Raw genomic sequence first — 12152 nt, 5'->3', positions numbered from 1 at the left:
TTATTAGATTTTAGAAATGTTGAATCTTTCTGGTGAATTGTTCATTTTATGTAATGAGTCATCATTTTTAACATTGCCTTTTGCCTTAAAATCTGTCTGATACTCATATAGGTACTCCACCTTTTTTGGTTTGTTTGCTTGATGTATCTTTTTCTATACTTTCAACCTTTCTGTGTGGTTTTGTTTCAGATGTGTCTCATGAAAGCAGTATGTAGCTAGGTTTAATAGTTATTTTTTGAAAGTCAGATTTATTGAGGTATGATTTACATACAGTAAAATTCACCCTTTCAGTGCACAGTTTTGTGAATTTTCACAAAAGTGTAGAGCCATATAACCACCACAATCAAACTATAGAACAGTTTCATCACCCCCAAAGTTCCTTGTGACCCTTTGTAGTCTAATTCCCCCCCACTATTAGCCCTGCTAGTCACTGATATTTTTTTTCTGTTCCTATTCCTGTTCTGTTCCTATAGTTTTGATTTTCTCAAAATTCATATAAATGCAATCATACAGTACTTAGAGTATTTTGTCTTTTAAGTCTGGCTTCTTTCATTTAACATAATCTTCTAGGGATTCATTCATGTTGTTGCTTATATCAGTAGTTTGTTCTATTTATTGTTGAGGGATAAAGCCACAATTTGTTTATCTGTTCACTAGTCGAATGATACTTCATTGTTTCAAGTTTTTGGCAATCATGAATAAAGTCGCTCTAAACATTCATGTACAGGTTTTTTGTCTCCATTTTTTTATTGTGGAAAAATACATGTAATATAAAAATTTACGTCGTACCCATTTTTCAGTGCTTAGTTCAGTGGCATTAACATTCACATTGCTGCACAATCATCACCATCATCTGTCTCCTTAACTCTTTTCATCTTGTAACTGAAACTCTACCCATTAAACAACAACTCCATTCTCCTCTTGCCCCTGCCTTCTCATTCAGGGTATGGTTGTGATAGCTGAAACAAACATTCCTGCATGCTTATGTGATACTTTAGCTAGGTATATAACTCTAGGACATGAGTTATTTCTCACAGTACTTTGAGAATGCTATTCCGTTGTTGCTGTTAAGAAGTATGTTGTCAGTCTAATTGTTATTTCTTTGTAGATAATATGTCATTTATCTTTGTGTATAAGTCATCTCTGAAATATCAGTGTGCTGTGTCTAGGTGTGGGTTTTATTTGAATTATCTTACTTGAGACTTATTGTGCTTCCTAAATCTGATGATTCCTTATCTTTCATCAGACTTAGAAAAATTTCAGTCTGTTTTTTCTCCTTCTATTGTTGGATATTTTTATTCTATCCTCTTCCCCCTTCTTTCACCTTACTTACATTTTTTCTGTCTCTTTATCCTTCTTTGTTGCTTTTTGTGTGGCATGCTCATGCTGGCTGGTGAGAACCAATTATATGCATCTCTTCCAATTCACATTTACTAAGGTCATGTTGGTAGCTCAAAGTTGGACATGGTGGGAGTATTTATACCATAGAAACCAGCAAATTCTACAAGTCAGGGTTTTACTCCCCACCACCCCCCTGAGAGCTGGCTTATCAGCACATCACTACTTAGATCTATCTTCTAGTTCATTGATTCTCTCTCAACTCTAATCAACAGATGATGTCTAATCCATCAATTGAATTTTCTTTTTATTTCATTGACTATATTTGTAATTTTGAAGAAAAATGTGGCTTTTTTTCAATAATATTATTTTCTCTTATTGCCTTGTATTTTTATCAAGTTTCAATTTCTTCTTCATAATAACAATTTTAAATATGTTTGTTTTATAACCTCTATACAAAACTTTATTAGATTTTAGANCACCTGCTTAGCCCTGGCTTCTGGAGAACAAGCAAGCAACTATGTAGGTGACTTTATAGCCTTGAAAGCCTTGAGGAGCAGTAGATCTGCAGCTGCAGGGCGGTGGCTCACCCCAAGCTCTCTGGTTGCACCCAAAGCCTTTCCTATCTACCCTCCAGCCATACACTCCTGGCTGACTTGTTCTCGTAGCCCTTTCTGAATCGCCATGAAAGGGAGGGAGGGCCTGCAACAGGGAGGGGCACACAGGGAGTTCTCTCCTTTTTGCAGGAGCGAGATGCCTTTGTCTCAGAGTTACCCAGTGAGCTGGGAAAGAACCACCTGTCCACCTGCTCTGTGAAGCTGGGGTGGATGGGAGGGAGAAACGTACTGATGATGAGGAGGGTCCTGTGGTCATTAGGGACCTGGAGACCCCAATCTCTTGGGCTTACTGTGCTCCCCTCCAGTGGGTGGCTGGTGGAAGGAGATGGCTCATTCAAAGCTAAGCATAATGTTCAGTGTCAGCCTCAGCAGGGCCCAGGGAAGAGATTTAGTCTTTGGTCCACTGTGAACGCCCAGAGGCCCGGAAGGCTCCTGGGAGGGACTGTAAATTGGAGGTTGTTGTCAGGCTGTCCAATTTGTTTGTGTTTTCAACATTGTATTATGGAAAATTTCAAACATACAGCAAAGGTGGCAGAATAGGACAGTGAACGCCCATATACCCACCACTCAGATTCTACCATCAACATTTGACTCTATCTGTCCTATCAGATAAGGTAGATAAGTATCTACCTAGTTGTGTTTGCTTTTCTTTGGTTAATTCCTTGCTGTCAGTCAGTTGGCTCTACTTTATAAGAAGTGCTGGCTGCAAAAACTGTTGTGAGTGAGAATGCAGAGCAGGCAAGACTCCTCAGTCAAACAGGACGAAAGCCCTTCACGTTGGCTGGCACTTCCTTTAACCCCTGACAGCGTTGCTCTGGAGCTCTGTAGAATGTGGTTTGTGGACTCTGGACCCTTCCCGGTGGTCTCCGAACTGCTAACAGTATACCATTCAAGACTCTGCTTAGAATGCATTAGTTATTTACATGTGACGGCTGTCACTGGAATCTCACTGTAAACAAATCTATTTTCTGGCTCATTCTGGTTGGTTAGGGTGTGTGTGTGTGTGTGTGTGTGTGTGTGTGTGTGTGTGTGTGTGTACCACGTGGTCACTGTCCTTGGTCCAGCTCAGGCCCTGGTTTGGGGACTCCTCCTTGCAGACCTCTGGCAGGCTGTGACTGAGGCAGCCCCTTCCTTCACTCTCCTTATCAGTGGCCCCAACTGTGGTAGCAGGATCTCATATCAACAAACCCCCCAAGTTTCCTGGACTTTCTACAGATATTCTTGCCTCCTCTTTTTGCTGAGCAACTGGCGCCCACATTCCCCTGACCCTCCTAGGAGAAGGCACATTCCTCATTTCCAAGGTTAAGTTTACACCTGGGCTCTGTGCCCCATGTCTTCAGGAGCCCCAAGACACTGTGCCCCCCAATCTGTCCTCTTCCATCTCTCTGTCCTCACTGGCTGCCCTTCACCTTCCCTATTTCCATCAACTTCTCAGTGGCTAAGGCTTGAGATCAGACCCGATTCTGTTCCTTCTGGCTCCTTCATCTCCATGGCCTCTCAGTCATCTTTGAATTCCAAGGCCCAGCATGAGCACCAGTTCTCAGAGACTAGCTGTGGGATTGTGAAGTCTTTAGAATGCTGCAAAAATGTATCTTACCTGGTTTTTTTGCTTTCATGTCAACTGCCACCACCTGTGTCTCTGTTTGTCTGTCATAACCGGGCCATTGTCCTGTTGTTAGAGACTATTTTATCATGTGTTTAGCTATCTAAACATCTCTACTGGCAACATCAATACTTTATTACTTCCTTCTTCAGTTCCCCACATGGAGTGAGAAACTTCACCTACAGAATCCCTAAGCTTCTCCCAGAGACTCAGACTCAGTACACTGCAGTGGGACTCATGAATCTCCATTAAAAAAAAAGCGCCCGGGGATTCTGATTGGGGCTGTTCAAAGAGGACATTTTAAATAATACACGCTAAAGTACCTGCTACCAATAACTCACTTCGTTGCTTTTACTTGCTGCCTTATAATGTATTCCATTGTTGCATGCTTGTCTTATTTTTATACTTAGATTGTAAACTTCCATCAGGAAGAGGTCATGCTTTTATGTTTTTTTTTTTTTTGGAAATACAAGAAACTACTAGAAGAAGGCTAGGTATCCAGAAGGCACTCGTAAATGTTTTTAGATGAATAAAAAGATGAGTGAGTAAATGAGATTTTGGGGGAGATTTTTGCCCATTTGTTACATCTTTTGGGGGAAGACGTCCACTGAGATAAGATTATAAATGATGATTATAAATATATTTATTAACTTTTCTAGGTAATAATCACCACTAATGACTCTTCTTTTTCAGGGGACTTCCAAAATGGCAAACGAGTGAGCCTCTCTGTGTATCTTGGGGAGTTTTTTGACATTCATTTGTTTGTCAATGGTACTGTGCTACAGGGCGGCCGGAGGTAAGTCAGAAGCACAAAATGTCCGAATTAAAAAGGACCCCGGGACATCATTGCACACCCCCATCATTTTGCAGATGAAGACTCTAGGGCCCAGAGAGAGGAAGTAAACGTGCTCAGAGGGAATGCGTAGCAGGGCTGGGTGAGAGCCAGGGCTCCCAACTGCTGGTCTTAGCCCTCAGCCCCTTTGCACCAGAGTCTGAACCCTTGGCCTGGGGTTGGGGTTGAAGGATGGGAGACACAAGCAGAAAATATATGAGAAGCCCGATTCCTGAGCTCATGCTTGTTTTTCCAGCATCTTCATGCCCTATGCCTCCAAAGGGCTCTATCTAGAAACTGAGGCTGGGTACTACAAGCTGTCCAGTGAGGCCTATGGCTTTGCGGCTAGGATCGATGGTAGCGGCAACTTTCAGGTCCTCCTGTCAGACAGATACTTCAACAAGACCTGTGGGCTGTGTGGCAACTTTAACATCTTTGCCGAAGATGACTTCAGGACTCAAGAAGGTAAGCTTTTCTGGGTACCATTTTCCCAGAAGTGTGGTTATGCTTATAACTTCCCGGCTCACAAACCTTCACTACCCCCCTACTCCTCCACCCCAGCATTCCAGCCTCCACATCACCTCACCTCAGTGTATTTTGCTAACCTTACCTCTTGGCATTCCGCCTCACTCCCTCTACTTTCCATCACACTGGATATTGGAACTCCTCAAACCTGACTTGTTCAACTTTGAATTCAACTTTGAATTCTTACACGTGGTAAATGGTTGGTAAATACTGGATGGTTTGAATAGACTCTCATGAACCACCACAATGGATCTTTGTGGATAAAATCTGTAAAGGGAGGTCTTTAATACTGACCCATAAGGCCAGTGTGTGTGTGTGTGTGTGTGTGTGTGAGTGTGTGTGTGTGTGTGTATGTGTGTGTGTGTGTGTGTGTTAGGGTTACAAACAATAGAAGGTAACAGGGACAATGTGAAAATCACTACTAATCTTTAATCTTCTTTTGATAATTTCAATTACGTAGAGATTTAATTAGTGATTCTCCCTTGCAAAAGCTGAACAGTTGTATATAAGTTCTTCTTCTTCCTTATGACCAAACTACCCTCTGAGTAAGGGGTAAGTGTATAGAGAAACAGATGACTATGCCTTTCACTGGACTGGAAAATAGATTGCTTCTGTCTTCTCAGCACTGATTTTTCAAACTTTTCTTTGTTCAATGTGTACATTTAAGACTATAAATTTTCCTTAAATACCATGTTAGCTGCACCACACCAATTTTGATATGTAACATTTTCATTTAGTTCTATGAATTTTCCAATTTTCATTTTAAATTCCTTCATAACCTATAATACGGTTTAAAATTTTCAAATGTTTAGAATTTTTAAAGTTATCTTTTGTAACTAAATTGATTTATAATTAAATTAGAAATTTGGGGAAATTTGTTTGTGGCCTAGTACCTGATTTTTTTGCAATTGTTTTATGTATGCTCCAAAAGAATGTATTTTCTGATTACTGCTGGATTCTATATGTACTTGTTGAATTAAGTTTCTTAATTGTGTTATTCAAATCTATATGTTTACCATACTTTTTGTCTGCTTCACCTACCCATTACTAAGAGAGCTGCTTAAAAATTTTCTACAGTGGTGGTGAATTTGTCAGTTCCTTTATGTAATTCTGTTGAGTTTTGCCACATATATTTTGAACATTTGTTATTAGATTTTAGAAATGTTGAATCTTTCTGGTGAATTGTTCATTTTATGTAATGAGTCATCATTTTTAACATTGCCTTTTGCCTTAAAATCTGNGGATCACCTAACTCATAGGAAAAAGAGACCAGATTTGTGGCTATCAGAGGTGGAAGGTATGGAGTGGGAGAATTGGATAAAGGTGGTCAAAGGTACAGACTTCCAATTATAAGATAAATAAGTACTGTAGATGTAATGTACAGCATGATGACCAAACTTAACACTGCTGTATGGTCTATTTGAAAGTTGCTAAGAGAGTAAATCTTAAAACTTCTCATCACAAGGAAAAAACATTTTAAAAATCTATCTATCTTCTATCTATCTATCTATCTATCTATCTATCTATCTATCTATCTATCTATCATCTATCATCTTCTAATCATAGTGGAGATGGTGCAGACCCCCTACCTGAGATGGCTCTGGGGGAGTCATTGGGAATGGAGGGTAAAGAGTGACAGGAGGAATATTTTGAAAGAAGGAAATAGTGATACCCTCTCCACCCTATGGCTTTCCTGGGAAGGGGACCCTATGGAGACAGTGGGGTGGCCGTGGAGGGTTTGCTGTCTTGACTCCACAGTGTTTTAGCTTGGCTTTGCTGTGGACTCCTTACCCTAGACGTGGATTTATAAGCAACATGTAATGAAATCTTAGTACCAGGCACAGAGTTCATATTCTGGGCCCAGGGAAGCAAGCCGCATGTTATAAAAGCCCCCTTCCCTACTTAAACCCAACCCTGGACTCCTCCCCCTTAAGGGTAGCCATCACAGGGAGGGAAACTCAAGCTCTGCTGGTGCCACTGGGCTGTTAGTGTCATGTCTTCCAAGAAGCTCCCGCCCCACCACTCCAGTTCTGTCCAACACTGGGCTCATCCACTTGTGCTGTTGACAGTTTTCTGTCCTGTAGAACCTGGTGGCTCCGCCCCCAGCAAGAACAGAAGCATGGAAGCAAAGCAAGAGCCAGGATTGGGGTCTGAAAACCTGTGCTCTCTTCTCGCCCTCTTCACAGAGTTTCCTTAGGGAAGTCACACAGTGTCTCTCAGCCTCTGTGTCCTCGTCTTTAAAATAGAGATGCTGTGAGGATCAAGGGGGATACAGTATTTTCAAGTGTGACGTGTTACCCCAATCTTAGTCATCGAAAGCAGCCACATTAACACAGGATGTCCACTTGTTGGACATAAACATGGTGGAGATGAGGGGCTGCTGGGCCCGTGGGGGTATTTCTATCAAGGTTACGGTAACATCAACCCCCTTTCCCCAACATGTCCACGTGGGTTTGTGTGGAGGCCTGCCCCTCAGGCCATCCTTTTCTGGGTTTCCTGGCCAAGGAGGACTTGAAGGGCTGTGTTAGGCCTCTCTGTCAAATCATCTCAGTGGGACCCCCTCGCTGGGTCCTTATTCTTATAACAACTTGCTCTTGTCAAGTGCCAGTTTACTGGCAGGTAATTGTCCTATACCAGGCTATGGGTCAATCACACTTTAATGTAGATTTAATTCCCACCCCAAATTATGCTGCTACTTTTTCTGTTTTTTGATGGTGTGGGGGAGGGATTTGGGAGGAGAGGGATAACCAGAGGAGACTAGGCTCAGGAAGGGTGGGCTGGAACTGCTGATTCAAGGGCACTGGGGCCAGGGCAAGGGGTCCAGCTGCAGTTCCAGTTCCGCAAGCATGACTGAGTATGCACACACCTCTGCTCCATTGTTCTCCAATAACATCCTGTTTTCTCGCTTCTGACTTGCAAAGTCCCATTCCTCTCTGAGTGTCTGTGGACCTTGTAAATACACATCCTGAGTAAAGTGTTTATGTCTCAGCCTGAAGGACCACCTTATGCAAAGGGGTGGCCCTTTCCGTGACCAGGCCCCTCCTGGTCAAACAGGCTCCAGGGTCCCAGGCCAAGGCCAGCAGCACGGGGAGGTGGGGCAGGGAGGAAGAAACTGCAGGAACCTGGCTTGGAGACACTGCTCTTTTGAAGCCAGGCCACAGGATCTGGCTCCTCAGCCAGCCCAGGGAGAGCCATAAAGCCATAAAACAACGTGCTGAGTCACTTCCCCAGCCCCAGACGAAGTCTCCATATCAGTAAAGGGCACGGTCAGACCAGAGGACTGTTTCTGAGCATTTGGATGGTGATCATTTGTATCAGAATCACAGGAGTGGAGTGTGAAGAGTTTGTTAGACATGCAGGTTAGCGAGTTCCACACGCTAACATTCCAGAAAGCACTCAGAGCTGCTCTGGTTCCAACTGCTGGCCGGCTTCCCAGGCTGCTGCTTCTCCAGCATTCGAGGGAAGCCTTGCTCTCCCACTTCGCAATTAAGTCACAGTTCAAGAGCCATGCAGAGAGCATCCCTGGTTCGCTCTGGCCTCTTAGGGTGGAGACCCAGTCCATCTTGGCCTAGCAGCTAAAGGAAGTACTACTGTGTAGGTTGGTGGAGTGTGGGAGTGTCCCCTCCACAGTTCCCGCTCCTGGCAATTTCCAATGGCTTGTCTTCCTAATGGCTGCACATCCTCACATTCCCTGCTGAGTCCTGCAGGGAGGGAACAAAGCAAATAAAACAGAAGGCTAATCTAGAGTTCTCCTCTGCATTGGTGGTTCACTGAATCCAGAGCACTCACATGCCCATGTAAGGCAGCTTTGTGGTTGGTGCAAAAGGAGATTTGGAATTGGAGTCAGAAAACCCAGGTGTGGGCTCTGCCCCATGTTAGCAGTGTAAACCAACTATTCTCAAGTGGGTGATTGCCCCCCAGGGGATAGCTAGTAGTGTCTGGGACATTTTGGGTTGTCACAACTGGGGGTGGATACTACTGGCATCTGGTAGGTAGATGCTAATATCCTACCATGCACAGGATGGCCCCACAACAAAGAAATATCTGGCTGCTGCTGCCAACAGTGCTGAGGGGGAGAAGCCCTGTTGAAAACTTAGGCTTCACTTGCCCCATCTGTAAAATGGAGCCCGTCTAGATCAGTGTTTTTTTTCAAACGGAGTCACAGCCTGTGGGCCACAAAATTAATTTAATGGTTGTAAGCAGCATTTAAAAAATTAAATGGAATAAACTAGAAGACATCAGAAAGTATCAGAATGCATGGCACACAGTGAGGGTGAATAGTGTTACGTGAACTGTGTGAATGTGTACTCACTGGGTCATGAAGTAAATTGTGTTTTTATTCTGCTTTCTGAGCAAGAAAGTTTTACAGCCACTTGTTTAGATGGTCTCCAAGATTCTTTGTGCTGCCATAGTATGTTTTTCTGAATTGAAGGCTTCTTCAGGACATACCCTGTTTCCCTGAAAATAAGACCTAGCCAGAAAATAAGCCCTCGCATGTTTTTAGGTGCCAAAATATGGCACCTTGGCATACTGAATATTTTAAGCTGAAGCAGTTTGTGGAAAAGGCACCCTTTCCCCTGAAACAGGTCATAAAACTCTCATGTGAGGTTTTATGTGTGCCCTTCATATCCTGGAGGAATCATGCTATGGCTTATTCTGTGGTTAGGTCTTGTTTTTGGGGAAACACCGTACTTCCAAAAATCCCCTTGCCACCCCCTTGCTTAAGATGTGGATCGACTGCTTTCAGGGCCTCCCTCAGCCATCCAGGGTCAGCAATTCTACAGGCTCCTTGCAGTTCAGTCTTCACTAGTCCTAGTCCCCACACCCCAGCCCTGCCCCTAGATGGGTGACTCTCCTGGCCAGTCAGCCCCATCTTCCCCGCTGGGTCACTGGGTGCTACCCGGCAGGCTGCCTAATGCTGGTCTCTCCTGGGGCCACACAGAGCCAGCCCTTCAAATACGTAAACCAGTACCTGGTCTGAGTCCCGTCTCTGTCATCACTCAAGCTCTGTGATCATGAGCAAGTTAGCCACCTGGGCGGACCCAAGTCCCACAGTCTGTGGGGCCAGGCTGCCTACATCATGTACTTGAACAAGGTGGGAGCTCCATGCACCCCTACACAGTGGGAGTCTCGGGGCTCCACCTTCCTGGTTCCCTCTAGTTTGACTTTCTGTTTCTGCTGAATTCTTGGCTTGTCTGGCCTCAAAGGCCCTGCCTTTCAGCCTTACAGGGGTAATAACCTCAGGGCTTCCCTACGCACCTGCTTAGCCCTGCCTTCTGGGAACAAGCAAGCAACTATGTAGGTGACTTTATAGCCTCGAAAGCCTTGAAGAGCAGTAGATCTGCACAGCTTCCCTGAGACTGGTTTTTGCTTCCTACTATGGCCATTTTATGGCATATGGCTAGAGACAAACACTTCTGTAGCGCCCACCATATGTTAGGCACTGTGCTAAGTACTTTACATGTAGATAAAGAAACTGGGTCACAGAGGGGTTAAATAACTTGCTCCAGTCACACAGCTAGTCGCGTGACTTTAGAACCTATGTTCTGACATTGTACTATGTACTGCCTCCCTAATAGATTCCTATTTATTATAGGAATAATAAAAAGGTAGAGATTTATTATAGGAATCATCTTATCTTGCTTCTTCGACATTTTCATTTTGTCCTTTTTTGTTGTCTCTTTCTAGTACACCTATTAGTCAGATATTGAACATCCTAGAGTGTACACCGAGTTTATTCTTTTTTCCTCTCTATTTTTTTTTCTTTTTTCTGTTTCTGCTGAATTCTTGGCTTGTCTGGCCTCAAGGGCCCTGCCTTTTAACCTCACAGTGATAGTGACCTCTGGGCTTCCCTACACACCTGCTTAGCCCTGGCTTCTGGAGAACAAGCAAGCAACTATGTAGGTGACTTTATAGCCTTGAAAGCCTTGAGGAGCAGTAGATCTGCAGCTGCAGGGCGGTGGCTCACCCCAAGCTCTCTGGTTGCACCCAAAGCCTTTCCTATCTACCCTCCAGCCATACACTCCTGGCTGACTTGTTCTCGTAGCCCTTTCTGAATCGCCATGAAAGGGAGGGAGGGCCTGCAACAGGGAGGGGCACACAGGGAGTTCTCTCCTTTTTGCAGGAGCGAGATGCCTTTGTCTCAGAGTTACCCAGTGAGCTGGGAAAGAACCACCTGTCCACCTGCTCTGTGAAGCTGGGGTGGATGGGAGGGAGAAACGTACTGATGATGAGGAGGGTCCTGTGGTCATTAGGGACCTGGAGACCCCAATCTCTTGGGCTTACTGTGCTCCCCTCCAGTGGGTGGCTGGTGGAAGGAGATGGCTCATTCAAAGCTAAGCATAATGTTCAGTGTCAGCCTCAGCAGGGCCCAGGGAAGAGATTTAGTCTTTGGTCCACTGTGAACGCCCAGAGGCCCGGAAGGCTCCTGGGAGGGACTGTAAATTGGAGGTTGTTGTCAGGCTGTCCAATTTGTTTGTGTTTTCAACATTGTATTATGGAAAATTTCAAACATACAGCAAAGGTGGCAGAATAGGACAGTGAACGCCCATATACCCACCACTCAGATTCTACCATCAACATTTGACTCTATCTGTCCTATCAGATAAGGTAGATAAGTATCTACCTAGTTGTGTTTGCTTTTCTTTGGTTAATTCCTTGCTGTCAGTCAGTTGGCTCTACTTTATAAGAAGTGCTGGCTGCAAAAACTGTTGTGAGTGAGAATGCAGAGCAGGCAAGACTCCTCAGTCAAACAGGACGAAAGCCCTTCACGTTGGCTGGCACTTCCTTTAACCCCTGACAGCGTTGCTCTGGAGCTCTGTAGAATGTGGTTTGTGGACTCTGGACCCTTCCCGGTGGTCTCCGAACTGCTAACAGTATATCATTCAAGACTCTGCTTAGAATGCATTAGTTATTTACATGTGACGGCTGTCACTGGAATCTCACTGTAAACAAATCTATTTTCTGGCTCATTCTGGTTGGTTAGGGTGTGTGTGTGTGTGTGTGTGTGTGTGTGTGTGTGTGTGTGTGTGTACCACGTGGTCACTGTCCTTGGTCCAGCTCAGGCCCTGGTTTGGGGACTCCTCCTTGCAGACCTCTGGCAGGCTGTGACTGAGGCAGCCCCTTCCTTCACTCTCCTTATCAGTGGCCCCAACTGTGGTAGCAGGATCTCATATCAACAAACCCCCCAAGTTTCCTGGACTTTCTACAGATATTCTTGCCTCCTCTTTTTGCTGAG

The 12152-nt window shown here is 44.4% G+C and overlaps 1 protein-coding gene across 1 annotated transcript in view; it reads left to right on the top strand.

Moving 5' to 3' along the window:
* The window catches only part of VWF (von Willebrand factor), a 157952-nt gene that overhangs the window by 16904 nt on the left and 128896 nt on the right, over positions 1-12152 (top strand). The window contains exons 3-4 of the mRNA XM_019627083.1: positions 4252-4354; positions 4647-4855. Of these exons, the coding sequence (XP_019482628.1) occupies positions 4252-4354; positions 4647-4855 (312 nt within the window). The remainder of the gene's footprint in view (positions 1-4251; positions 4355-4646; positions 4856-12152) is intronic.

Source organism: Hipposideros armiger, unplaced genomic scaffold, assembly GCF_001890085.2.
Source record: "Hipposideros armiger isolate ML-2016 unplaced genomic scaffold, ASM189008v1 scaffold_706, whole genome shotgun sequence".
Classification (NCBI taxonomy): domain Eukaryota; kingdom Metazoa; phylum Chordata; class Mammalia; order Chiroptera; family Hipposideridae; genus Hipposideros; species Hipposideros armiger.
The sequence above is the reverse complement of the archived record's forward strand: the minus strand, read 5'-3'. Positions and strand labels throughout refer to the sequence as shown.